The sequence below is a fragment of the Seriola dumerili genome, unplaced genomic scaffold (assembly GCF_002260705.1).
Source record: "Seriola dumerili isolate Sdu_G_001 unplaced genomic scaffold, Sdu_1.0 BDQW01001124.1, whole genome shotgun sequence".
Lineage (NCBI taxonomy): Eukaryota > Metazoa > Chordata > Actinopteri > Carangiformes > Carangidae > Seriola > Seriola dumerili.
The window spans coordinates 3366163-3393240 of NW_019175379.1; the positions used below are offsets into that span (position 1 = coordinate 3366163).

Here is a 27078-nt window from a genome sequence, read left to right on the forward strand (position 1 = left end):
AAGAAGATCAATATCTCTTTCTCAGGAAAGTCATGAGAACCAATTACTTAACTACAAGCTAGATGAGTTCCTTCCATAATATATTCATCAAACACAGTAACTAACTACAACAATTGCAAGTATTATTTTTTTTCATATTTTTAAAATATGAGCATGTAAGGCTGCCCTCAGGGGGATGGGTGTTTCTTGCAGGTGATTCCATTAGCAAGTTCAGTCCCAGTTGTGTTTCATGAGGGGTATGAAGTGAGTATCAGTTTTAACTTGATTTTTCTGTCATGTCCACAGTCATGTCTTTCCATCAGGATCGTGGGGGTACCAGGGGAGGAATGCCCTCAGGGCAGCATGGCTCCCCTCAAAGCTATCGACCCACCAACCTGAGGCCTCCCCCTCCCCAGCCTCCGGTGCCCCCATACCACTATGATCCCCAGACTCCTCCCAGTTCAGGCTACCATGGAAACAACAACTACATGCCTCCCCACTCTGACTTCATGCAGTATCCTCCTCCAGCACCATCCCAGACTCCCAGTTCTCTTAACCAGTGTCCAGTGCGCCCACCTTTTCCCAAGCCCCCAGTTCGGCAGGGCTTCCTAGAACCCCCACCTAACTTTCCACCTCCTCCCTTGCCCAGCTCCACAGGGGGTCCGACACAAGGGTCCCAGGTGTCTGCTCAGAATGCCTACCACCCTTACATGATGCCACCTGTGCCCCCACCACCATTACCGCACCCGCCCATGCCTCACCCCATGGCTTCTCAGTCTATGAGCTACCACCCTCCGTACTCCATGAACTACCCCCATCCTCCCCACCCCCCTTTCCCTCCTCCCACGTTCAGCCCTGGCTACACTCAGAGCCCCAGCTCATATAAACCAGACCACAGCTTCAGGCATGGGGGTCAGTATAAGTACGAAAAACCCATGGACAACAGGAGGTCTCCAGAAAGAGGGTATCGCCATGATGACCACAGGCAGAAGGGCTATGGCTACAGTAGCCAGGGTGATAGGCACAAAATGGAATTTCCTGGAGAGAGGAAAGATCGCGGGAGGAGTCCAGACAGGCGTGTCAGGCCAGAGGGTGGAAGGTACAGATCTGAGTACGACAGAGGTCGGACTCCCCCCAGACACAGGAGCAGGGATCGCAGCAGGTACACAGACAGCACCCTCCTGAATGAGATTCATCTTTGAAATGATGTTTTTCTTATTACTCTGTGTGTTTGCTCCCAGAGAGAGGCATCGTCACAGAGAGAGTCGAAGATCCCAGTCACCTGACAGGCACAGAAAGAGGCCTCGGAGGTACAAGTGTAATCCCTTATTTGTCTTATTAAAGCTGCTGTGAAATACTAATCCCTATTCAACCTCTAGAAACATTCACAAATTATTGTTTTTGTCACTTTGTAGCTGTGGTTCAGCTTGCACACATTCATACAACTCCTAAATTCCTGCAGTTTTTTGTTTGTGTAATTTATATGTGTGTGTATATGTATATATGTGTGTGTGTGTGTGTATTTTAACTTACAGACCCTATGTATATTTATATATGAAGGGGTCATTCTAAGCTAAAGAAAAAACAACAGTTTTTAGTTTCAGGTGATTATACACAAGTAATAATCCTACAACACTGGTCCTTTAAATGTAAAATGTGACGTTCCTCATTTAGCAAATGGAGCTAACATGTGACCTTAACGCTGTCCTTTGGTCACAAAATATCAAGTGGTTGTATATGGTATATGGGGTGCAGATTTTACCTTTCGTCTCTGCTCATTGTGATCCTCTTTTTTTTTTTTTTTTTTTTTTTGTCATTTGCAGTCGGTCCACAAGCAGAGACAGGAAACGTGGTCGCTGGGAAGAGGAGAGGGACAGGAGGTCGGAGGGCTCCTCGGCCCCGAGCAGAGAGCGCAGCTACTCCTCCATCAGGACCAGAGACTCCGACGAGACCTTCAGTGACAGAGAGCGTGAGCGTGAGCGAGAGCGGGAACGAGACAGAGACCGAGAGAAGGATAAAGAGAAGGGGGATGATGAGAAAGAGGAGGAAGAGCTGCTGAAACCTGCCTGGATCCGTTGCACCCACGCTGAGAACTACTACTCCAATGACCCCATGGACCAAGTGGTACTGTTGGCACTTTGCTTTTAATTATACCTATGTTCAGTTGCTAATTGTTTGTTGTAATGTATAATTGTTATTATACATTTGGTACCTTTTTTTCTCCATAGCCATAAAAATATCTTTGCCTGCAGTTTGATATAGGTAGTTACAAGAGAGAATGGCTTGTTTTGGTTGATTGAATTTAACACGTTACCCATTAACACTGAGAACAGATTTGCTTGATATTGTTGTATCCATCCGACTACCAGAGGGAGCTCTCCCAATTTTATGCCTACAATTTTATCAATTCTGTCTTCGATGGTGTTGTTGAAGAGTTGGATTACTTTTTCTCTAAGAGTATACGTTTTCAGCCTCTCAGTTAATAGCGAGCACTCAAAAGACACGCCTCAGTCGCCCTTTGCAAATCACCGCTTGCCCTCTCAAATGCTTTTCTGATGTCTTTGGTGCTTTTGGATAGTGCCGACTCCTTTTTCTTCTCTAAAACTGTGACCTTTAGCAGGAGTCTCTGAATGCTTGCTTCCTGCTGTCCTCAGCTACTTTCTTCCCACAAATTACATATTCTGGCAGAGACCTGACCTGTCCTTCAATAAAACTAAAGTGAAGGTAAATGTCGAGATGGAGCCTAACTTTATTTCTTTGCCTGTCTATGAACAGATTTACTACTGTTATGTCTCTCTCTTTTCTGCTGTGACAGCGAGGATGCTACCTTTGGGAGTTAGTTACTGTCGCTGCCCCAAAAGGATGTTGAATGGTACAGATGGTCTATGGCACTGAGAGGGCATGACACAGTGGTGTACTCTTTGTGAGGACTAAAAGCACAATGCCGAAATATTCTATTCTTTTCTAGCTGTTAACAGATCATTTTCTCTCGTAGTGAAGTTTGGTATTTTGTTTTTTCTTTGTCTTTCTTTCTGTCTTATTTCATGAGTGTATTTTAGACATCAATGCAACAGCAGAGGTCGCACTCTGCCACTATCATTTTCACTAAGAGATTGACTTAAAAAGCAACTGTCGGCGTGAGCGTATTAACAAAACTCAACTGCAATTTGTACTTAAAATTCAAAAAGTTGTTGGGAATCCTTGTAGCCAATGGGTTTAAGACAATGATGGTGTAATCTCAGTTTCCCCTGTATCTTTGTTGCATGTCAACATCTCAGATCTCTCCTTGTTTCTTATTTATTGTCCTCTATCCAATAAAGGAATAAAATATCCCATAGATGTAAGACATTGAAATGCCATCTGGACTACAATCAGGATCAGTATCAATCAGGCCTTCCTCTATCTACAACTGTTCTGTTTTACATTTAAAAATTGGAAAAAAAAAAAAAAAAACTATCGCAGATTTTCGTGTATTTTATTTGAATTGTTTTTTTTCCAGGGAGACTCTACAGTCGTGGGGACCAGTAAACTGCGGGACCTGTATGAGCGTTTCGAGGAAGAGTTGGGGAGGAGACAGGAGCGAGCCAAGGATGCTCGACCGAAATGGGACCCACCCAAGACCAAACTGGATGAGGATCCAGGTGGGTATTGCTGTGACATGACACTCAGTTGTCAGTTTATAAGGAAAACCTAGACAAAACTAATGCCTTTTGTGGTGTGGATCAACTATATTGTGTTATGTTGTCTGAGCTTTCTATTATTTTGTCCACCTCATTCAAGTCAGTATAGTCCAATAACATCACAACTTCATCCTCAGTTAAATGAATACCTCTTTATTATAGTTTCAATAAAAATTGTATTATAACCTTCATGAAGGAGGATTTACTGGAGGACTGTTGTATTACACTGCATTAGTTTTAGCATGGTGTAACTAATAAATATGTCAAAAGTACAATTGCATAGTTTTGTTGAATTAATAAGAACAATCAATGCAGATAAAAGCCATGAGTGCAATGTAAAGTAATTTGAGGTATCATTATTCCTTTAATCTTGCAGTCCTACAGATCACTTTTTTGTATCTTCAGCAGCCAGTGAATTGAAACTTGCACCAGCTCATACTTGCTTTCTTGTTACTTTCGTAAGTTGTTCTTGGTGCCAGTGCTGCAGCTAAATAACAATGAACAGTTAATACATCTGTCGACAACCTTTTGTTATGGATGCACACAGAAACTTGCTGTCTTCTCAGCAGTGCATTTGGCTGAGACAGAGATTAAGTTCAGTGTTTATGATCTTATCTGCAGGGCTGTGAGCTGGATTGTCTCTTTCAGCACCGCAACAGTATCAATCTCGCCCAGGGAGATCTAATTTGCTAAATATGTTGCTCTGGGCACCAACTTCACAGTCAAGTACTCAAGTTAAAATGCTGATAAGAATTGAAGACTTTGCTCAGCTAAAAGCCACAAACTATTCAGCTGAATGGTAATTATAATCCTCATTTTGGTGTGAGGTTTCTCTCCGGTAAGGGAGAGTGACAAGTGTGAGAGGGAAAAAGAAAATGAGAGATTTCAAAATTGGCAACTGTGCTGCTCTTTTGATCTCAGAGAATCAAGTCTGCAGAGAAAAGTGGACATTGTAATGAACTAGAAATAATGAATCCATAGTAGTGATTGGTAAGTCATGCTAAACTTCATTTGTTTTCCCAAAGAAACATTTAGATGGGAAATTTTGCTGTATCATCAACATTGTGTGGATAATTATTCCTCTACAAGAGCTGGCAAAGACGGAGTGCGCACAATGTGAAAACACTGTGACAGATTGCTTTACTGAGACTTTATGTTGTATAATACTTTGTGAGGGCACAGCTGAGCAAGGGGAGCTTAACCACTCGACCAGCTCCGGCTCAGCAAATTATGTTTCAGTTGTCAGCCCTATAATGTTCTAATGATTAAAGACCTTTTTGCTCTTTGGTTCCAGACGACAGCAGCAGTGAGTCAGACTGTGAGTCAGATGGTGAAGGAAGCACCTGCTCCAGCAGCTCTGACTCTGAGGTTTTCGATGTCATTGCCGAGATCAAGAGAAAGAAGGCTCACCCCGACCGCCTGCATGAGGAGCTGTGGTATAACGACCCAGGACAGGTTGGTCTTAACAAAAGGGATTTTTGTAACATTCATTATGCCACAAAACCAAATCTTCCATCTCCTACATCTGTCTTCTCTAATTCGGGTCTGACAAAGTATAAAAATGAAGAGAACAGATTCAAGCAACAAGCAACTCCACAACATTGGTATCATAATATAGGGCAGTGGCAGGGAAATGGTGTCCAGTGGGCCGAATCTACTGTAGAAGAATAGTGTACGTGCCAAGCAGATGTAAGTCCTAATAATATGATCTTATAACATCTGATTTTGCCCCATACATGAGGAAAAGCAGGCACACCAACAGCCTCTGTGTTTCATTTTGTGCCAGGATATATTAACAGTGCACGGTGCTCAAACTAAGTCCAATACACTTTAACAGATGAATAAAACAAGTAAATAATATAATCCAATTAATTTAAATTAAACCTGCAACCCTTGAATTTTAAACACAGTTTTAATTTTACAGCTTTATCAGAAATTGTGCTGATAACATTTTTTTCCTAAGGCAACAGCAAAAGCAGCCCTTTCATCCAACCGTCACTGGAGCAGGCTGCCGTTTATTGAGTGCGTAGTGCAAAAACAGAACATGCATTTGCATATATGAGTCATTTTTTGCAAATGAGTATTAGTTAATGAGCGTTAGCTGCTGAAACTCTGTTAACCCTAAGTTACTAAAGGAAAAGTAATTCTGCCGTTGGATACGATCCTAAAAAAAGAAGAAGCTGTTTTATAAATCAGTTTAAAAGAAATAAACAGTTAAAACATATTGACAACCTATAGACCTGTGAGTCCTCCATGCCTGCTAAATGAGGATTCTGCAACAACTGTGTCTCTGTTGCACAACCTGTCCAGCAGAGTGCACTGAGAAGTTTGGTTTTAACTATAAGATGCCCACATTTTTTAAGTCTTCATCAACATTGTTTATGTTTTGTCTGGTGCACTGGCAAAATAATTAAAAGCAGGAATTAATGACATAATTAATTAACATAAATAAATTTAGTAGAAAACTGAGATGAAAGAATCTAAGCTTTGACCTCATTCAGGTTCAAAACAGGCACAAAGTGGGAAAAAAAGACTGTTCCGGAGGTAATGGAAGGATGCACCTCTGTCTCAGTATAGCAGGACAGTGCCTCGGGATGTTGGTGCCAGTGTGACTATAATGTAGATACACATCCTGATATAACACTATGTCAAATATTAAATGCATTTCCCACAGTACTGGATTGTGAACACGAAGTTCAGGTCTCTGGGAGCTTTTGAAATCATTTTACGAACTGTTTTTTCAGCAGATGAGATCTGATCTGATCTGAGGTCTGATATTTAACTAAGCAATTTGAAAATGTCCAAAGAGTATGTTTTACATTTAAATGAATTTATTTTCCAACTGTTGAAATGCTTGGAAAATGCATGAAGTCAATACAATTTAAAATGTAGTCATAATCCAGCAATTTGTCATTTTTTGTTGATGTGTTGTGTTATTGAAGAGTTGACACCTTTTTGTCAGAGTTTGCCTTCACATTGCTGTGAGACTATCATAAAGGCAAACTTAGAACTGGAAACTCCAGTGAAGAAGTAAAGGTCAGGAGTATGCAGTTTAGCGATGTAAAATGTTCAGCGGCTCCTGTGTTATACATGGCAAGTGGAGCAGTTGTCTGATTTACGTATTTTCTTCCTGTCCAGATGAATGATGGTCCCTTGTGCAAGTGCAGTGCCAAGGCCAGACGTACAGGGATCCGCCACAGCATCTACCCGGGGGAGGAGGTATGACACGCTGTGAATAAATCACCCTTTCATAACCTTGAAGTTGTGCCACACAGGGGCAAGGACATTATTCTAGTCAGCCTAAATGTATTCTCTATACAGAGGCCATTTTCTATTGTATTAGAGGGACAGTAAGTAAGAGTTTATCATCCCAAAGAGCCAAATGATGATATTACATCTGTAAGAATTTGGCAGGGGAGTTGGTCTATACCAGTGATTCATCGATTCTTTTGCCACCTGCTGAGATTTCTTGTTTTCATGACTCATTTTCTTGTCTGACTGTGTTTTGGAACAAAAACTCCCACATAGATGCATCTTGAGCTGCCCAGTGTAACACATATCAGCAACAAAGACAACAAAGAATAACAAACCTCAAAGCTGTTTTATTACCCTGGTTATATTACTTCTGTTTTGCATTCATTAAACCGTTTACATTTAAGGTGAAAAGGAGGCTGGTTAAGGAGGAGATGAAGTCAATTTTCCTTTTGTTTGCTAGTAGTGTCCAATGAAGGTCATGGATTACGTAATGAGTTTTGTAACCTATGGCAAAGTATTTCCCATGGAGGTAAATTAACATCAGCCTCCATGCTGTAGTGCTGTAGATTTCTACCCATCAGCCCTTTTTACGATCACGTTTTACTTGAAGGTCAAATCATGTCTTAAAAATCTATTTGGCTTTGAAAATGAACAGGGCTTGCTCCCTTGTTAGTCGAGTAGTTGACTAATTGCTCGTTACGTTCTTGGTTGACCGGGTAATTATTAGTCAATTAATTGTTTTTTAATGGGCAGTATGGCTGTACTCATTAAAGGATGTACATCAGGCATCACTGGGATGTGTTTGTCACATCTCTGTCTTCACAGTAATTTCACAATAATTTTAATAAATATGTTTTGCTCCTCATTAACTTCTATACTTCTACTACAAAATCCCTCAGCGTAAATGCATTCATTTGCAGAGGTAAGAAAGTGGTATTTTTAAAGTCAAATCAACAAACTGATTAGTGGTAGAAATCCTAAGACGAATCAATCAACAGAAGATGAATCAGCAACTTTTCTGATGATAAATCTTTTAGGGACTTTCTCAGGCAGAAATATGAAATATTTCTTGGTCCCAGCCTCTTAATTGGGAAGTTTTGCTTTCTTCATCAATTTTATATCATTGCAAACTGAATATCTTTGGGTTTTGGGATGTTGGTCAGACAAAATGCGAAGGATGTTTTTCACTTTGCTGTTTTTTCATCAACCATCTATTAATCGAGAAGGGACTTGGCAAATTAATTGAAAATAAAAATAGTCATTAGTTGCAGCCATACAACAGTTTGACAGAAAGAGAGTTGTCAATCATAATTTATATCTCCCTATGTCATAATTGGCTCCAGTTTGGTGTCAGAACAAAGCGTATGTATATGATGTGCTAAATTTACTGTTAAGGAGTATAAGCTGTGTGTCACCGACTGAGTTTGTGTGTCTCTCTCTCAGTCTGTGAAACAGTGCCGTCCAATGAACAACAATGCAGGAAAACTGTTCCACTACAGGATCACTGTCTCTCCTCCAACTAACTTCCTGGTATGAATTTGTCTTTTTTGGTCAAGACCCTAAAATGAAAGAAGTTATTGTTGTTGTATGTTTTATGGCAGTACTCACTGTTTATATCATGACATTCATTCAGCTGCAGTCTGTTGTTCCAGTGTGTGACCAACTGTTTTCCGTTTCAGACTGACAGGCCGACTGTGATCGAGTACGATGACCATGAGTACCTGTTCGAAGGCTTCTCTCTCTTCTCCCACACACCTCTCACTAATGTAAGCCTGCTTTGAGTTCTTAGCAGTGTAGGTGACCAGCCATGAATATTACACCACAATAGTTTCAGATTTTTGACAGTAAGTGGGTGTCACTGTGCACTCGTTTTTCTCAGCCATGCCTGTATTTTTTTACATTTTGTATTTTATTTGCGAGTGTCAAGACGAATCCAAAAAGTTTACAAGGTTGCTTACAGCTTTTCCATAAGCTTAAAAAAACCCCAACGCATCAAGGTGCCATTTCATATTCCAACAGAATGTGTGTTATACATAAAACAAGTGTACATCATTTCACTTAAGACCTGAACAACTAAAGTTAATCTAATAGAAATGATGAGGACAAATAAAAAAAAAATTTGCTAAGTCATGGAGGCATTTGTTGTTCATCAACCTTCAGGAAAATCATGTCCTAATGATGAAATCATGTTTTACAATATTCAGTAACAGTAACAGTTAAAACCATTTACATAGCTCCTACACAACAGTAATTCTCATTGATAGCTGCACAGGCCTGAGAAGGAACCAGAAAGCCACCCAGTTCAATGTATTTAGCTAGGGCGTGATGGTTGACAGACCTTCATTTTGATTCGATGTAATTTCACTTGATTGTCAGATTTCTCTGATGTTTGTCCTGTGTCATAAGATTCATTCATCATGAGTAAAGTGAGCAGGGTGTCAGATCCCTTGTTAATTCAAAACAACCAGAATAAAAGAGAGAAATATTTGATATCATCAAACTATCATCAAATATTAAAATATTTTTAACAATATTTCTTATTAGTTTCAGTTGTACAGGCCAGTCCTGCTATTCCTCCCATGTCTACTGTGAACTCTATTCTCTCTCCTCTCTGATGTGTGAGCCTGCCTGCATGAAACTCTGCTGTGTAAAGCAGCCAGGTCCATGATCAGTTTTATTAACCCTCTCTACATGCAGGCCAACTGCTGCTCAGTCAGCTCTGCACTGGACACATGTGATACCATTCCTCCTTCTACACGTCTGTTAAGGCAACACATATAATTTAGGTCAGAGTTTGAGTGAAAAATCCCCTCCTCCTTAAACTCCGCTCTCCTCAAAAATAACTTCAAATCGGCTTTAGGCTTCGGGTCTGCTTCTTTGTTGCTTGGACAAAGTGCTCCTCTCTTGCTGTGCTGACCTTGTCGCAGATTCCTCTCCCTCACGTTTGAAGGCCCATCAGTGGTTGTCAAACATTAGAGAGGTCGTGACTTAAAAGGACCCTCTCTTTCTGTAGACATACGAGCTGTGCGCTCAACTATTCTTTTTTTTTTTTTTTTTTTTTTTTTTTTTTTTTCAGAAGGAGGAGGTTTAAAGGAAAAGAGAATTTGAGAGGAGACAACCAAACCAAATCAGTGGCCACGCGTGTGTGTGTTTTTCCTGCATGTTTGAATAATAAACTACTTGGTCAATATCCTTCCAGCTTAAAAAGAGCCCTGAGGATTAGGCATGATTTGAACTGGATAATTTAAGCAGCCCTTGTTAAAAGCTGGGGTAAACGCTTCGTGGCAGTGTGGGGATTAGGAACCTCGGAGCGTGGTGATATTAGCCCCCCTGCTAGTTAGCCGCCGGGTTGGGCAAGAATGACTGTGACTCCCAGGTTAATCTCTTAAAATGGACCCCTGCGCTCTGGCAACAAAGACCGTGTAACTAGGGAGATTAAACACAGAAGAGCAGGCTTATCTATTTAGCGAGATTTGAGTTACTTAATTTTCAAGAGTCAGGTGCACTGCCTGTGTGTGTGGAGGCATATGATTTGTGTGACTTGAGTGTTTGCACATGTCCTGGTTTTTAAATTGACCAATATCTGTGCATGTTTGTACACACGTCAATGAGTTAGAGTGGGATTTCTTGAGCGTCCATACTTTTTTCTTTACATGCAGGTGGTTGTGAGCGCCATTTTGGGCAAGCTGCACAGCAGAGATGAGATTTTAATGAGTTTCCTTGAAAAGCTGTAACCTCTGCCTAACGCCATGGTAATGAGTCGGCCCTTCCTTTCTTCTGCCCGTACTCTGTTCCTTTCATCATCACAGATTCCATTGTGCCGTGTGATCCGCTTCAACATAGATTACACCATTCACTTCATAGAGGAGATGACACCGGAGGTCAGTAAAAACCCACTTTATCTCTCAGCTCTTTCTCTCCCCTTTCTCACCCCTTTTGTTTTTATCTCAAACGGCTGAGTCTGAGCACAGCTGAGCCACACGTAACCCTCACACCTCGGTGCCCGGGTGAGCTAAGGTGCTAATCCTTTTAGAAGAGGGAAAGGAGAATCTTTTTAACCTGCTGAAGTTGATTACATCGATAAGGTGGCTTATGTGATAAAGTTAGAGAACTGGATTTGCTTATCAGTCATATCTGCATTAATGCACTCCTGCTTTTTTTTTGAGTCTGCTCGCACTGTATGCTCACAAAATGCTGCTATCAAACACCGTCTCTCTCCTGTGTCCAGAACTACTGTGTGCGAGGCCTGGAGCTGTTTGCCTCCTACTTGTTCCAGGACATGCTTGAGCTCTATGATTGGAACCTGACAGGTAGGAATCTCAAAAGAATGGCCAGTTTAACCGGAAATTACCTTTCTCAAGCTCATGCATGGGTTGCACCTATGAAATGTGTTGATAGTGATAGTTTATGGTGAAGTATAGGAGTGGAAATGATCTCATGTTGCAAATTGCAAGTTGTATGTTCCAGAGATGGGGAAATATGCCTCCGGTTGAGCCTATGGGATCCCTTTTCTCTCTTTTTATGTCTTTGTTTGAAGTCATTCTGTAGGGGTTCACACACTTTTTCCAACCTATACTGTGAATGTTTGAATGATTTTTTTTTTTTTTTTTTACCATGGACAATAACAACACAATGATTCGTGTTTGTTCACAGAAAGATCTGATTAAATTTTAAAACAAATTAATGAAATGATGAAATTGTCAAGCAACATGATTGTGATTGTCATTTCAGCCATACCTTTACACTCCTAATCTTTAACTTGTGTGAAAAGCATGTTTTTATTGTGAAAAGTTGCCCTGTCCAAACAAACAGCAAAAAAAGTGAAAAGAAATGTGCTCCTTCGTTCAGGTCCTGAGTTTGACAACGAGGCCTCCGGATGCCAGCGGTTTCATTTCATGCCCCGTTTTGTCCGATTCTTACCTGGTAAGACTCTTAACAACCTGCACCGAGCCTCAACTGCTTTGCTCTGCTCTTTGTCTCCCTCTGGTGGTCAGTGGTATCACAGTTCTCCCGTTAACACAAGCTAGAAGAAGGATGCATGTCTCCAGGAATGTCTACTCCCAACATTTCTGCAGCTGATGTTGATATATGTGGCAGGTTCTAGAGGTTCACTTACAGAGCCTGAGCTGCTGTGTAGCTGCATGATATTCATCTTTGATACACATGATGGTGCTGGTGCACTATGATATTGCCACAGAGTTTGTTATGACAACCGTGCCGCCTACCTTCTTTCCATCAAAAAACAATTTCTATCCTAGCTTTCCCAATTTAGTTTGATACAAACACTTATCTGCCTCTTTTACAAAAGAAAAAAGAAAAACAATCCAAACTGATGTTTCTGATGTGATCTGTAAAGAGAAAGGGAGAGGAGACGGGGAGTTACAGTGAGAGCGTGATTGATGTTGTGTTTGAAAGTTGCAGGGAGAGAGTGTGTGTGCATTTGTTTTTGTCTTAATGCATTTCCAGAACTGGGAGGTCAGTGGATTTTTGTGTGCCTGTCCATTTGAACACTCGTAAATGGAGGTCAATCAATTTTGCATGAGTGTCTATTAAACGGACTCTCTTTGACCTGGTAGATTGCATTTGTGCGCTTGGCTTTATTTCACCGCATATGCACTTGTATATGACTGTCTACTCACTCTTGATTTTGTAATACTGATTTGAATGTTATTCCATGTGCACGTCATTATGTGCCTTCACGTATTGTATGGCATCTGACCTTTCATCAGTGCCTGTGTTCACCTGTGCGTTTCCTGAACAATACAATTGTGATGCATGGGGACATTTTCACAGTATGTAATATTGGCTCAAAAACTGCGAGTTGGCAGAGGTGAGGCAGGGTGAGATGCTTGTATAAACACAAAGACTTTCTCCAACATGAACGCTGATTTTGGGCCAAGGATTTTGAACAATGAAAGAATGCATTGTATGGCAGCTCAGAAACGTTTTCCCTCGAGGAAAAAGTCAAAGCTTGTTTAATTCCACAAACTGCAGCTATGAAGACTGAGATTTTTGCATTTTTTTCAATTAACTGTGTATTCATGTTGATAAATATTTATGTCTTAGATGGCGGGAAGGAGGTGCTGTCCATGCATCAGGTGCTGCTCTACCTGCTGCGCAGCAGCAAGCCCCTGGTCCCCGAGGAGGAGATTGCAGACATGCTGCAGTGGGAGGAGCTGGAATGGCAGAAATACGCGGAGGAGTGCAAGGGCATGATCGTCACCAACCCGGGCATGGTGAGGCCTCAGCTTCTCTGTTACGACAGGAGGTGGCCTTGTCCGCCGTTTCAAGGGCATTTGTCGCCCCCAACCCCGACACTGCAGGAATAAGGCTGTTCGTGTTAGCCTGTGACATGAGCAATCTCACCTATTATCCCCAAGGGCGTTTGCTGTCATCAACACTAGTAGGGCCGAAGCTTTTATGTCACAGTGAAGTTGGTTAACCTTCTTGTCTGGCCCATATTTTAAAGAATGTGGAGTAATTGTGTTTGGGTAAAGGTGAAGATGTCATTGCTAGCTAAAAGGTTGCATATGAACAGTGAATACGATTGTGTAACCTTTGTCGTGGGTGAGTTATTGAGTCAACTGGCCCTCCTGGCAGGACTGAATTGTTGCTGTCAGGTTCTCCAGATAGGTGGGTGTATAATAGTCTTCCATCTGTAGACTCAAGTTTAAGATTGCTCTGCCAGTCAAACAAAGTCTATTAAAAAGGTCATATATAGAGACTTACTCTGTTTGGCGAAAATAGAACTATCTGTGGAGATGGTCAACATTAGTCATCTTCACTGTCACTCTCAGGATTTCTTATAGTGAGTTTGGTGGTTTGTTGCTTGTTGGTTAAGTGCTTATTTTAGTACTATTTCATTCCATTTAGAAACAAGGAGAATTGTCATAAAGTCTTCTTAAAAAAAGTGTTGCTTTAGGTTTTATGTCAAATTACTGTCAGTTAACCCATTTAGACAGCAAACTGTAAAAAAAAATATTGTAGAAATACCCATCATTAGCAGGGCTGTCCTCACAGGACACGGAGCAATGCAGGAGTAACAGAGTGGCATGATGTAAACTTCACAAACCAAGTCTTATCTTAAACTTACTGAAGACGGGTGATGGAAACAGAGGGGAGCACAGTGCCGGACAGTGTGAGGCAGGGCAGGGCAGCGCAACTTGTTTCTGTTGGCTGCTACAATACTCCGAGCTCCGGTGTCCAGCTGACAGCGTTGTCAGAAGCCCAGCAGGAGAAACACTCCGGGTGAAGTACGATTTCCAAACTATAACTATAACCAAGATGCCGACTTTTACTTTCTCTGCTTGTGTGGAAACCTGATATTTTGACATCACACATGACGAACAAAGACATTAAAACATGAGTTTCTAGGTATAACATGAGAGTCATGTACAGGGGTTGAGCTGAACTAACACGACATGTGCAGGGGACTGTATCTGTTAGTCGAGTCAGTTGAGTCGACCCTGAAAATCCTGACTTGGGGGCAGCTCTAATCACAATCTCCTAAAACTCAAGGGGACATTTAAAACATTGTTTTATCCGACCAATAGTCCAAAATCCAAAGATGTTGTTCAGCAGAGAAAAGTCTCACAATTGAAGTTGAAGTGAGAACCAGTCATTTTTGCTTGGTAAGTAACTTAAATGATTAATTGATTAACAAAATAGTTTCAGATTCACTTTTCTTTGATTGCGCAATTATTTTTGAGCTGACCGACAGTGATCAGAACCCTCAAATCTGGCCAAGAAAGAAAATATGTTCTTGGAGGTATAGATTTCAGAAACATGCTCATTAATCACTAGAATGTCCTCTCAGAGCAAGGTGGCGCTCTCATTTTGTCGAAATCTCACCTGGTGTCCCAAGGTCACATACTACTCCAAATTAAAGTGCCCGATGCCAATCAGACATGGCATGCTCAAGTTATAATATCGCACAATGGCATGGTCCACAAAAGAGGGCACAAATGTCACTGACCTTCAATTAGCTATAGCACATTAAAGCACCTGTAAAGCATCAGTAGGCGTTAAATGGCCTAGTATATATAAATTAGCATTTACAGCGTAGTTGTGTCAGGATTGTAAACAGTGCAATCATCAAGCCCTCCATCAAGCCAATCTAACCTGATTATGTCGCTGTAGAGGCAGAATCAAAGTTGGCTGGTGACCTCTTGCTCTCAAATCAGAGTTTGTATGCAGGCTGTGACGAGCAAGCACGGCTAATGTCAAGGTGAGCCCGAGCCTTGAGCCATCTGCCGCGCAGCTCATCGCGCCTTATGCTACAGCCCCTTCCTCTGATCTCGCAAAATGCCTGTCAGGCTAACTGTGATTTGGGAGTCAGCTGAGGACATGTTGCATGTCAATCTCCTCCCTGATAAGAGCGTCAGAAGTTAGCATGCCCATCCCTGACATCACTTTATCATTGTTGTGCACTCGCTACAAGCCGAATCTGGACCTCATCTCATTACATTGCTGTGACAGACAACCCTCCTGGCGTGGATTATTTTTTATTTCACATATTGGTAGCAGATGATTGAATGACGACTGCCTTGTAGCTAGATGAATGTGTTTATACTGTAACATGACTCGCTGTACTGACTTCCTTTTCCCCAGAAACCCAGCTCAGTGCGTATCGACCAACTGGACAGGGAGCAGTTCAACCCCGATGTCATCACCTTCCCCATCATCGTTCATTTCGGGATCCGTCCGGCTCAGCTCAGCTACGCCGGAGATCCTCAGTAAGATCACACACACACACACACACACACACACAAACACACACACACACACACATAAATGTCGACCAGCCATCCGAGTATAGAGCTCTCCCTATATAGCTTCCACCTGCTGTGTACCGTCTCCCTCGTTCCCTCTACTCCTTATTCACCACTGCTCTCGCAGGACATTGATGGCACAGTCCTTCGTGTCATACCTAGAGGAGGACGAGAATGGCGTATGTCGAAGAGGTGGGGAGATAGACGGATAGATGGAAAGGGGAATAGAAGGATGAGAAAACGAATGGCATGACATTTTCACATGCGTCGTCACGGGTCCCAGGTTTCCGCTGGGTGCCTCCACCATGGGAGCTGCTGCAGTTTATGTCTCGTGAATAGTAATGCCACACACACACGCCACAGGGCTGCAGTAGGGAATACTGTACTCTGTTGCTGCATAATTAACAAAAGCAGTGTATTAGATCATCTGAGCTGCGGTCTCTGAGGTGTTCAGAGAGATGCGACAACACCACGCCAAGCACCAATCAAAAGTCAGCACACAACTTGGTTTCTGTGCTCTTATTCTAAATTTAAACCTGTGGATTTCTTTTTAAGTCAAATATTTGGTCTCAATCACAACAGTCGGGAGGAGGTGCTGTAGGAAGATGGTGATTATGAAGACGCAAGCAAGAGGGTGATCAGTAGGAGATCCATTTAGGCTGAACTAGTTTGCTTCCTCCCTCTGACTAATGTCCCCTCTCCCCTGCTGCTACATTTTAGCTGTCTGTCCGCTGAGCTCTTTCATCCCTGCGCACCCTGCTGCCATGTCAAACTTCTCAAAGTGGCAGACAACGACAAATTTATGGATGGACTGGGACATCATTAGCTGATGCAGACACGAGTAGTAAGAGACCAGTGGAAAGGATTTCCTACCACTGCTAATGATGCGTGTAGCGAGGGCAGGAGTCGGTGTTGATTGCGGCAGCAATGCCACAGAGAGGGAGCCTTGGACACAGCAGCAGCATATATTAACTCAGGAGACTGAAGAAGCTGTGTTGTCTTCTTCAGCGAAAGAGGGATGAAACATGAGAGAAACATAATGGAGGGAGGGGGAAGGATATGAAAGGCATGCAGAGATGTGAAAACAAAATACCAGGGAATTTAAGACAGAGCAGGTTGAGACAAGAGGATAAAATCCCCTTTCAGACATGCATGTGAATGTGCTGTCAGTTTTACATGTCGGGCTCATTCAATAAGCCACAGTCTCTTTTCTGTGAAAGTCATGATTGCAGTCTCACTGGGTCGGATCAAGTAACATTCCTGCAACACCACCAACCTGGCTCAAGTTTGAATTTACACCTCAATAAAACAGACTGTATGGATTCAGAGTGCCAAAGTCTCTCTCTTCTCTCACAAGCCTGAAGTTGAGCATGTAATTTATACTCTCTTCTTAGTGGGCCATTTTTTTTTCCTGACATTGCCACTCTACCTCCGCACAGTGAAGTAGTTCATTTCCTGAACGCTGTGTTTCCATACGTAATTTTTCTTATCTAAGACTTGCTAGCTTGTTAAAGTTATTGTAAAGTATTTGAACCTTTCTGACCACTATTACAAAACAAGTCTGCTTCAGTTTCATGATGAAAGCTAAATGAAACCGACTGGCTGTTGCAAGGTTGTCTCTCCTGACTGAGTCTGTCTGTGAAAAAGCTGAACCATTCTCAGCTTCCACGCTTCCCGCTGCTGGCCATCTTTGAGTTGATGTGGGCAGTAGCAGTAGGCTTTTAAAGGTGCAGTTTTCAATGGGTGGTGTTAATGTCTAGGCTGCAGCAGCATAAAGGTAAATAATTGCAGAAAGTTATTAAATTCGAGGCCAGTTCTGTCTTTAATAACATTAATGAATTAATCACAGCCTCACATCTTGTCAGTTTTAACTATGCTCTGGCACTCTCAGATTATTGATTATATGATTATAGATTATATATTCTAGTATATCTAAAACGTGATATTAATGAGAAGATTTATTTTGGGATCACTACAGGTTTGATTAGTAAAAAAGCAGGGGTTAGTATCCCTTGTCTTCATGATAGTGGATAAAAATACTCATTCAACTGCAAAATCATTTTTAAAATCCGTCACTTGTTACCTTGATTTTCCAACTGACCTTGTGAGCTCCCTCCCTCACGTCTTCAATGGTCCTTTTACATTAGAACAGAGCTATTACTGAATATTTAGGTAACAGGGACCTATTCTGCTTACTTGAGCAGATAGATGAAGGCAGCGATGTTACAGATGCTGTATCTGAAAAGGGTTAGAGACTGGAAAACAGAAGAAGTGGGGGTGAAGAGAGAGGAAGAGGCAGCATATGCTAATGAAAGCATGTGCAGGGAGTGGCGAGAGCCGCGGCAGTGCTACCCCGAGAGCACACAGCGGATCTGTGGAAAGGTCATTGGAGCGGATTGGGGACGAGGGGGCCTCCCAGGCTGCATAGACTTTCTCACTCTCCCTCTCTCTCTCTGTCTCGCTTTCTCTTTCTTCCTCTCTCTGTCTCTCGTCTGCTCAGGCTGCTTCAGTGCGGAGGTGGTGGTGAGCTGATAATCGGGGCGGTAAAGCCGTCTCATTCCCTCGTCTCAGTCTCTAATGAAGTCCCCACTATTAAAGCTCTATAATTCTTCTATTCCACAGTACACCCCCACCTCCCTCCTCTTCTTCCCTTCCTCGTCTCTCTCTCCTTCCCTCTCTTTATGCCTCTCTCCCTTTCTCTCTGTCAATGCACCATCCTATCCCCCAAACCCCACCACCTTACCTCTCCATCCCACCAATCATAATTGAATAACTCTGGGTAAATGAGGAGAAAGTCTCCTGAATGGGAGCAGAACGGTCACACCCGGCCCTCAGTGCATCAATCAGGAGGTCTGATTGAAAAGAGAGAAGGGGGAGGAGAGGGGGAGAGAGGGGGGAGGTGGTTAGTACGGTGGCTACATGTCACCTTGCCGATAACTCCCTGCCTCTTTTCAGATGCAAATGAGAGCAAAGACAATGGGGTTTTATAGAAAATGAGAATGAGGAGGTTGTGAGATTGCTCTTGAGCCATATGTCAAGGCTGCTCAAATGTTTCATGACTTACATCTTTTTATCAGACAAGAAAATGGTAAACTGCAAATCGCCAGTCAGTGTGTGCGTGGACCTCTGCTCACAGTTCAAACGGCAGACATCTGAAACACAGAGAATCTTCTGTGTCCACTGCCCTCACACACAAGCAGCTAATGCAATAACGGCCGCAGGCAACTGTTAAATTATGTTTAATATCAGCCAAGCCGCAGATGAAATATTGATGTGTTGTTGCGAAGCCGGAGAGTGAGGGCGAGATAGACTCCTGTCAGCCTGACATCACCTCCTTTACTTTTGGCAGGTACCAGAAGCTGTGGAAGAGCTATGTGAAACTACGCCACCTGCTGGCCAACAGCCCCAAGGTCAAGCAGATTGACAAGCAGAAGCTGACACAGAGAGAGGTGGGTTGAAAGAAAACAAACACACTTTGATAATTTTTTTTTTGTTTCTACTGACAGACTCATACTTTAACATTGCCATGTGGCTTGCATTTGTTTTTGTGTGAATGTAGCGCAGTGCGCTTTCAATTTAAACCTTTTCCTGCAGATAGGAAAGGTTATGTTGAAACACTGGAGCACTAGCACACTCTGCAGAAATGAGACATTCACAGCCATTAATTTCAAAAACAAAACTATTACCATTACTATTAGTCCTGCTGTGCGCACTGATTCAAATGCTGCTTATCTGGAATCCTCCGCTCGTAGTCAGAGTTATTGCCTCAAACTAACAAGGATGCAGCTTCACTAAACAAATATGAGACAGCCAAAAGTTAACTCATACATTTATGGAAGACCCACAGTCATACTATCACGCATTTAATGTTTTTTTGCAACAACAGAGGAATATTTAAGTATAGCATCCAGGTCTGTTGATTTGCACATTAGTACCATGTAAGCCAGATATGTTATAATGTTATAAGTGTAGACCTGCTGCCTTTCACGTAATGTGTTATTTGATGTTGAAGAAATTGCTTCAACCATGTAGTAAATGGTTTTACCATTAACTGCAGCCTTACTTTGAATAACAGTCAGAATCTCCATTGTCTACATGAGCAGTCTTGTCATTACTCACTAAACCTTAACTGAAGAGTTTACAACTGTTGCAATTATTGTTGTTATAATTGCGTCATTTTCTTTCCTCCAGCACCATTTCTACATTTGTGGTCCAGATTTGGCTCAGAAATATGTCACTTGCTCTTTCCTTCTGTCTTTACTCCAGACATACAGTAAATGCTCTTATTTTGGTGTTGAAGAATGGACAGCATCTTTTATTAAAGTGAATAAAGGATTGGTTCATATTTTTCAAGTCTGTCTTAAAACAATGGTCAGGTTCACATATGTTCACTGAAACAGATTTTATCTCCTGCTCATACTGGCCATTAGATAATAAAATACAAAGGTAATATGAGGCTTCAGCAGTCTGAGTTCGACAAATCAAGGGATCATCTTGGCACCTGACTACTGTTTTAGAACAACGTACGAACCTGTCCTTTAATGCATAATTTAGATGAATGTACAGCTCAGCATAAGATGGCAGTAAGTCTTCTCCTGAGTTGAGTGTGAAGGTCAAATTCACCTCTAGGGATTGAGAAAGGAAAAGGTTTAGTGAAGTAATGACCATGTAGCCACCGGGAATCACAGGGTACAGGTGCTGTGTGTGGCCTGAAGTAGCCGAGCACAAGCGCTTTGTCCCACCGTATCTCCCCTGCAGGGACTGCTATAACTTTTCCACAGTAGATACAGCTTTTCCTCTCTCCGAGGCTTGGAGTGTGCTGCAGATCCAGTCTCTTCCCTCGGTCTGTTTGATACACTCTGAACCAATAATGAGCAAGAACTCGGAGCTCAATTAGCTTGTTTCCCAGGTAGCTCGGCAAAGCTCTCTCCGGCTAACAGGCCCTGACAATCCCACTGTCAACCTGCACTGGAGCAATTACTGAACCCAAACACATGCACACTCACACACTGGGTCCATCAGGCTCCACCACAAACATTAGCCATGTCAGTGTCTCTTCACTGCAGTGGCAGTGTGGCATTGCTACTTATCTAATGCCCGAGGGAACACTGAAGCTTCCTGTGTAAATGGTCTTTCACTGAAAGACTAAACACCTGTTCCTCTGATAGGCATTTGCTACCCATAAGAGTCATCCTGTCAGAGGTGTTCACAGCAACCTTTCGCTCCTCCAGCTGCCTCTTTGATACTTCCAGGAAGACCAGAGGTGTCTACCTTGGCAAGAACTGGCCTTCACACCAGGGTGCACGCCTCTGTGCCCATTTCCAGATCTCATGCTAAGAGTATGGAAGGTTGTGTGTGTGTGTGGGTGGAGATGGTGTGGCATTGAGGGACATGCAGGCTGCCTGTGTGTGTTGCCCAGATGGATTTTGAGTCTCTCAGCCAAAGACTTTACTGGGCCTCAAACATACAAATAGACTGATATTGTAATCCGAAAACACTCAACTCCATCAGAGACTTTTTCTGAAGGTTTTTTTTTTTTCTTTTTTTTCTTTTTTTTTTGTGATTTTACATCATAAATCATCTTTGAGTTTTCATTGGTTTAGTTAAAATATTGGACAGTATAACCTATAATGAGAAGGTGAAAATGTAACTACTGAAAATGAGATGCATAAGTATGTTACTTTATTATCTCTTATCTCTAATTTGAATAAGTATTCAGCCCCTAGTCAGTGCTTTGGCAGTGAATTCAGCTCCGAGTCTTCTCTATCAGCTCAGCATATGTGGATTTGGGGATTTGCTCTGATTCCTCCTTGCAGATTTGGCCAGGGCTCGGTCGAGCTGTATGAGGAGTATCTTTGAAAAGCTATCTTCATCTCATTCCACAGATTTTCCTTTGGTTTCCAGTCTGGGCTTTAGCTGGGCCACACAAGAACTTAAGACTGTTTTTCTCTGTCTATCCCAGTGTCGATTGAGATGTATTCATAAGGATCATTGTCCTGCTGCAGCGTTACCTTGGCCCAATCTTGAGATTTTGGCACTTAAACGCGGCTCTTCATAAGAACTTTTATTTATTTGGTCCTTAAGTTTTAGAAAAAAAACTATGAAAGATACAGAGAGAAAGATCAGGATAACACTTGTAGGTTCGGCAAAAGGAAGACATTTTTGAAAATCAACATAGTTGGCAAAATCAAACAAACGATGAAACACGTTTTTTGTAAGTATTGTATGTTGGACAGAATGGACAGCGTATTGACAATTTGCTCTTCAAGAGTCTCGATTGTTGTGGTGTACAAGAAAGGAAATAGGAGGTTTTATTCCGATGAAGAAAGCACTCATTTCATAGAAAGTTACCTATAAAATTATGATATACAGGCAGACATATATACAGAGTGACAAGGAAAAACCAACATAAAGTGTCTTGGTCCAGTCTGATCACATCCAGCGTTGACTCTCTGTCACCTGAGGATCAGTTGCTTTTTTCCTTACATACCACACTAATGCATGAGCATCACGGTCATCACATGTGCGCCATTGACTACAATTACAAAAACCTTATTTTACTGCCGTTTTTTTTTTTTCTCATAGAGCTAAATGGATACGTCACTTCAGTCACTGTTGCTATTGAAACACCAGCCATTTGTGCCCCGGCAATGAACCCTCTATCAAAGTCACTTAGATCTTTTCCTCTTCTTCAACGGCATCTGTGTGGAAGCATCTGCATTCATTATGTTTCACTACTCATTTATTCAGGTTTTTCATTCACTTTGTCACCAGTCTGTATCTTGCACATTTTTTACATTACATTGCATTCATTTGGAAGGTGTGTGTTCAACCTCCATACCAAAAAAATGTAAATGCGTCCCTCTTAAACGAACAACTTTTTGGCCTAAGAGGGAAGGTCGGGGGGGTCAACAAAAACATCATTTATCCACTGGAAACCATGAATATGTACAGCACATTTTTCTGTAAATGTCCTGTAAATCCTTATCCTGGACGACCTACAAGTGCAGTAGCTTTAATCTTCGAGCTTTGCACTGTTCAAACGATGTGAGAAATGTGATGAGAATAAACTAAAATCCCTAAATGAACTTGCAAAAGCACGAGTAAGCAAAGGCAGCACACATGCAACAGATGTACCCTTGCAGTCTGCAGGCGTTGAATTTCAGACAGTGTCTTTGGTGTTTGACCCCAACCTGATCCAAAACGCAAACACTCCTCTCAGAAGAGGATGTGATGGTCTAAGTCAACTGTGCCGTGACTTGTGTCTTTGACCAGCAGAAAGTTGGTTTCTCTACCTCCCCCATTCTGTTTAATTATTCAGTTTTTGTATTTCTGTCCATTCCCTGACCCTGTAGGAATCCCAGCATAATAAAGTATTTACATATCATTCACAGTTCTCTGTGATTACTGCTTTCCATATACAGTGGCTGGCTGTGCATGGAAAGATTTGTTGTGTGTGGTTGCGCATGCATGTGTTGCGCGTGGGCGAGCGTGTTCACTTTGATGCACAGTTCAAAGTAGGATGGCATTATTTATTCATGCCTTTGTTGTTCTTATTTTCTCTGCGAGTCAAAAATTCCTGGCGTTCCATTTTAGGCAGATCATGGCTAACTCAGACTGAGTCGATTGCGTCTCAGTTGAATGAAACACATGCGCGCACGTAGACATTTAGGAGGAGCAGTCTGTCAATAAGTCTTCCGTCTTGGTTGTTATTTGTAGGACCCTCTTGTCTCAAACTCATCCGCCTCTACTGAATTTCCAGTTATTTGCCATAGGGCTGACATGATGCTGTGTGTGTGTTTCTGTAATGATTTCTGCTGCTGCCGCTGATGATGATGATGATGGAGCCTCCTCTATGCTGTTGTGAGTTGATCTTAATGGGCAGGCAGGTGCCATGGCTCTAGGTGGCTGGGACTGAAGCCTCAGCATCAACCTTCCTACACCCAACACCACCACTGCCCACAGCCATGCTGACCTATTGCAGCGCCTCAATTAGCCAGGACCAGCAGAGCTGTCACTTCCCCTGCTGCTACTGTCCACCACTATACTGTATGTGTCTCATGCCATGGAGGTTTCAGTTTATTGCATGTGCCAACCTATCTGTAGGGGGAGCGGGAGTGAAAGAAGGGAGGGGTGAGGGCGGGGTGGGGCTTTGAGGATGGGAGCTGTCCCCGTAGGCTTTGCTTCAGCGGATCAATAATTGACTGGCTGGTTGTTTGGCAGGAAGCTCTTCAGAAGATCCGTCAGAAGAACACTATGCGCCGTGAGGTGACAGTGGAGCTCAGCAGTCAGGGCTTCTGGAAGACTGGCATCCGCTCCGACGTCTGTCAGGTAACACCCATCCACTGTATGCACGCACAAACACCGGCACACGCATACCTGCTGCAATACACACTCATGGATCTAATACGTGAATGCACGCATGCATTCAGACGCTCATAGATGTGTAGATTTTGACAGAGAGTTACATGGACTCGCTCACACAAATGAACTCGCCAGGTAAAGTCATGACAGTAAAATTATTACCCAAATTGTCTGTCAGGTCCGTCACAATTTACAGACTGATTTCCCACATACAGTTTTCCTGTGCAGTGAGGGTTTATTTGTGACATTCTGGGTGAGCGCACTTTTAATTTTTAATTGAATACAATAACATCTCTGAAAGTGATGGCCAGAACTAGAAACATTTATAACATTTAGTAATTATCCTTTAAATGGACAGATACATGCACACAGAAGTAAATCCACTCAGACAGACACAGTCCAGTGCTCGCTGCACAGCCACAGTCAGAAACTTGGCTTCTGATCTTTCCACACGTTGCGTCACTTCTCCATTCAAGTGTCAAAATCTGTGTAAGGAAAGTGGACTCCCACAGAGCCTCAGCAGCCATACCCTTCATTAAGTAATGTCTGAGACCTGACAGTTTATTTATATACAACTTCACCAGCACCGCTCACTATGGTAAGAGCACATGTACCATTATCTCCTTCAAGCAGTTGTTAGAGGCAAAATAAAGCAGGATGCAGGTCTAAATCCACATGGTGTGCGCTGTATGTTATCTTGATCTTCGGGAAGCGGGACAACATATGCAGCTTACCATTCCATGCGTTCATGCAAGTTTAGTATGAGCAGCCCTAATGAGAGTTGAGCCATAACCCTGAATGTGTTAGCGCCCTGCTGTGCCCACTGAAAAATACAGAGCTGCATTTGTTCATGGATTTGTGAATGTAATGAAATGCACTAGTGTTCTTTATTTTATAATTCTTTCATTTATTGTCTGTTCCAGTATTTTCTGCCTGTTACTCTGAAAATAATTGGCATCAGCGTTGCACATCTTTTCCCTCTGAACACATCCCCTACCCTTGTGTGTAGTAAAGATAGCCCACAGCTGATACTCGTGCTCAAAGTTGGAGAGGAATGACAGAAAGTTGTAGCCTCGCAAACCAGACCTCTCTTGACCAGCCGACCAGTGAGGTCTAGCAAAGAAGGATCCAATCCATAATTGCTGCCCAATTATATTTGCTTCAAGCTGTACTGCTACGACTAATTGGTTCATGAATAATTTCACCTCGGATTGCAGTGGTACAGTCTGCACAACATGTGACACAGACGAGAGATAACGGGAAAACTGACCTATAGTTTCTTGATTCTAAAAGCAGGAGAGCTATTTGGAACAAAATCAGCCCACTCGTTACTGACGTGGCTCGGCTACACCAAGGTTATTTCACTTGAATGGCTCAGTCAAGGACCGGGCTACACATTTGAGCCACTGATGGGATTTATTTATTCATCAATGTTTTCTTTTTTAATTTTATATTTGCATGTTTATCTTTTGATTCACTGCCCCCCCCGCTTTGCTTTCCTGCCTTTGTGTGTCCTTATCAACTGGTCCAAATCATTTCAAGGGAAAGGCAACTTGTTTTCTCTTATATCACAGAGAAAATAAGTGTGGGTGGGTCTTTATTCACCCCAACAGTGTGTGGTGCATTAATTTATTTGTCATCTCTTACCATATACATTAATCCACCTACTTAAACATCACATAACTAAGCCAGAGCAAGGAGGAATGCCGCTATCCAAATTTGTATTAATGGCAGGTAGGTAGGAAATAGATTAAACCTCTTGAATTGCTTTAATACTTGGCATTGCTGAATATGCATTGCCTCATAAAATCTCTTAAAATAAGTTGCTGTAGAGCACTGTAAGCTTTCAGCCTTACAATGACATCTCCATTGCACAAGATATAGCCTACATCAGAATAAATGAGCCTTTAAACAAAAAGATGTTCAGTTAATTTTATCATTTAGTACATAAAAAAGAAATGGATGAGATTAATCCTGGAAAACAAGTTGGGATAACCATTTTACTGCATTCCAATTAATAAAATAATGATATTGTTAGTTCAAGTGCAATTTAAAGTTCATGCTTGTAATATTTCAGCCTGGGGAAAAGAAAATTCAAGCCACTGGTCCAATTGGATGGTGTCCAAACTGCCCAAACGTCATCTGTGACAGTAAATTAGAAATTTCCCACCTTTTAATTACTGGAGTATCAACTCTAACAAGCCCCCACCCTTCCTTTCCACACACATATATACTCAGTCACTCAGGCAGTCATCAGAACAGGTCAGGAGCTGTAGACACGACCAGGGCCTGGCTTTGTTAATTGGCTGCTTAACAAGGCCTAGGGAGTGTGTCACCACAGCCCCTGTGATGGCCCCAGGGCTATGTGGCAGCACCGCTTGTAGCCGCCGGGCCTCGGGCTCACCCTCCCCAGTAGCACTAATTAAAACATGCATGGCTCCCTCCTCTCTCATGTGGTGGCACGGGGTTAATGTGTGTACACCAGCCTTTGCTACAGTTTCTCAGCCACTCTGACTGGCTGACTTGATAAGTCACTGGTAATGATTCTGTAGATTGGCTCTCTGACTGTCAGATTCATTTGCTGACCACTGGCTGTTTTCTCTTTTGCTTTAATTCTCACTTTCCGTGTCACATTCCCTCGCGAACATGCGCAAACACACTTCACTCACAGCTCATCCACCAGCTCCTCCTCTCCCTGCCCTTTTTCACTTTCCTTTCACTTTGTTACACTCAAACTTTTTCTTTTAATATAATATATGAGGGTCACAGGGGGCTGTCAGTGTTTGTCAGAATGTAAGTGTGTCAACATGTCGAAATGGGCTTTGATTTGACTGTCCTGTCCAAATGTGGATTTCCCTCCTCTCTGTTATTCCCTCTCACAGTGCAGCGATTGGGTTTTTGATTATTTCATCTCTCTGTTGCAGAGCACCACTTAATAAATAATGACTAGCTGATTGATTTCTCCCTCCCTGTTCCCTCTATCAACCCGCTCCCGTTCTTTCTCACAATCTCTTCATCACACTTTCTCT

The 27078-nt window shown here is 42.3% G+C and overlaps 1 protein-coding gene across 1 annotated transcript in view; it reads left to right on the plus strand.

The window, feature by feature from the left end:
• The first annotated feature begins 285 nt into the window (after positions 1-285).
• The window catches only part of drosha (drosha ribonuclease III), an 80813-nt gene continuing 54020 nt past the window's right edge, over positions 286-27078 (plus strand). Inside the window, exons 1-15 of the mRNA XM_022767215.1 lie at positions 286-1141; positions 1221-1289; positions 1803-2103; positions 3479-3620; positions 4954-5114; positions 6798-6878; positions 8358-8444; positions 8594-8680; positions 10724-10795; positions 11143-11224; positions 11763-11837; positions 12981-13150; positions 15525-15649; positions 19035-19134; positions 23909-24016. Of these exons, the coding sequence (XP_022622936.1) occupies positions 288-1141; positions 1221-1289; positions 1803-2103; positions 3479-3620; positions 4954-5114; positions 6798-6878; positions 8358-8444; positions 8594-8680; positions 10724-10795; positions 11143-11224; positions 11763-11837; positions 12981-13150; positions 15525-15649; positions 19035-19134; positions 23909-24016 (2514 nt within the window). The 5' untranslated portion in view covers positions 286-287. The remainder of the gene's footprint in view (positions 1142-1220; positions 1290-1802; positions 2104-3478; positions 3621-4953; positions 5115-6797; positions 6879-8357; positions 8445-8593; positions 8681-10723; positions 10796-11142; positions 11225-11762; positions 11838-12980; positions 13151-15524; positions 15650-19034; positions 19135-23908; positions 24017-27078) is intronic.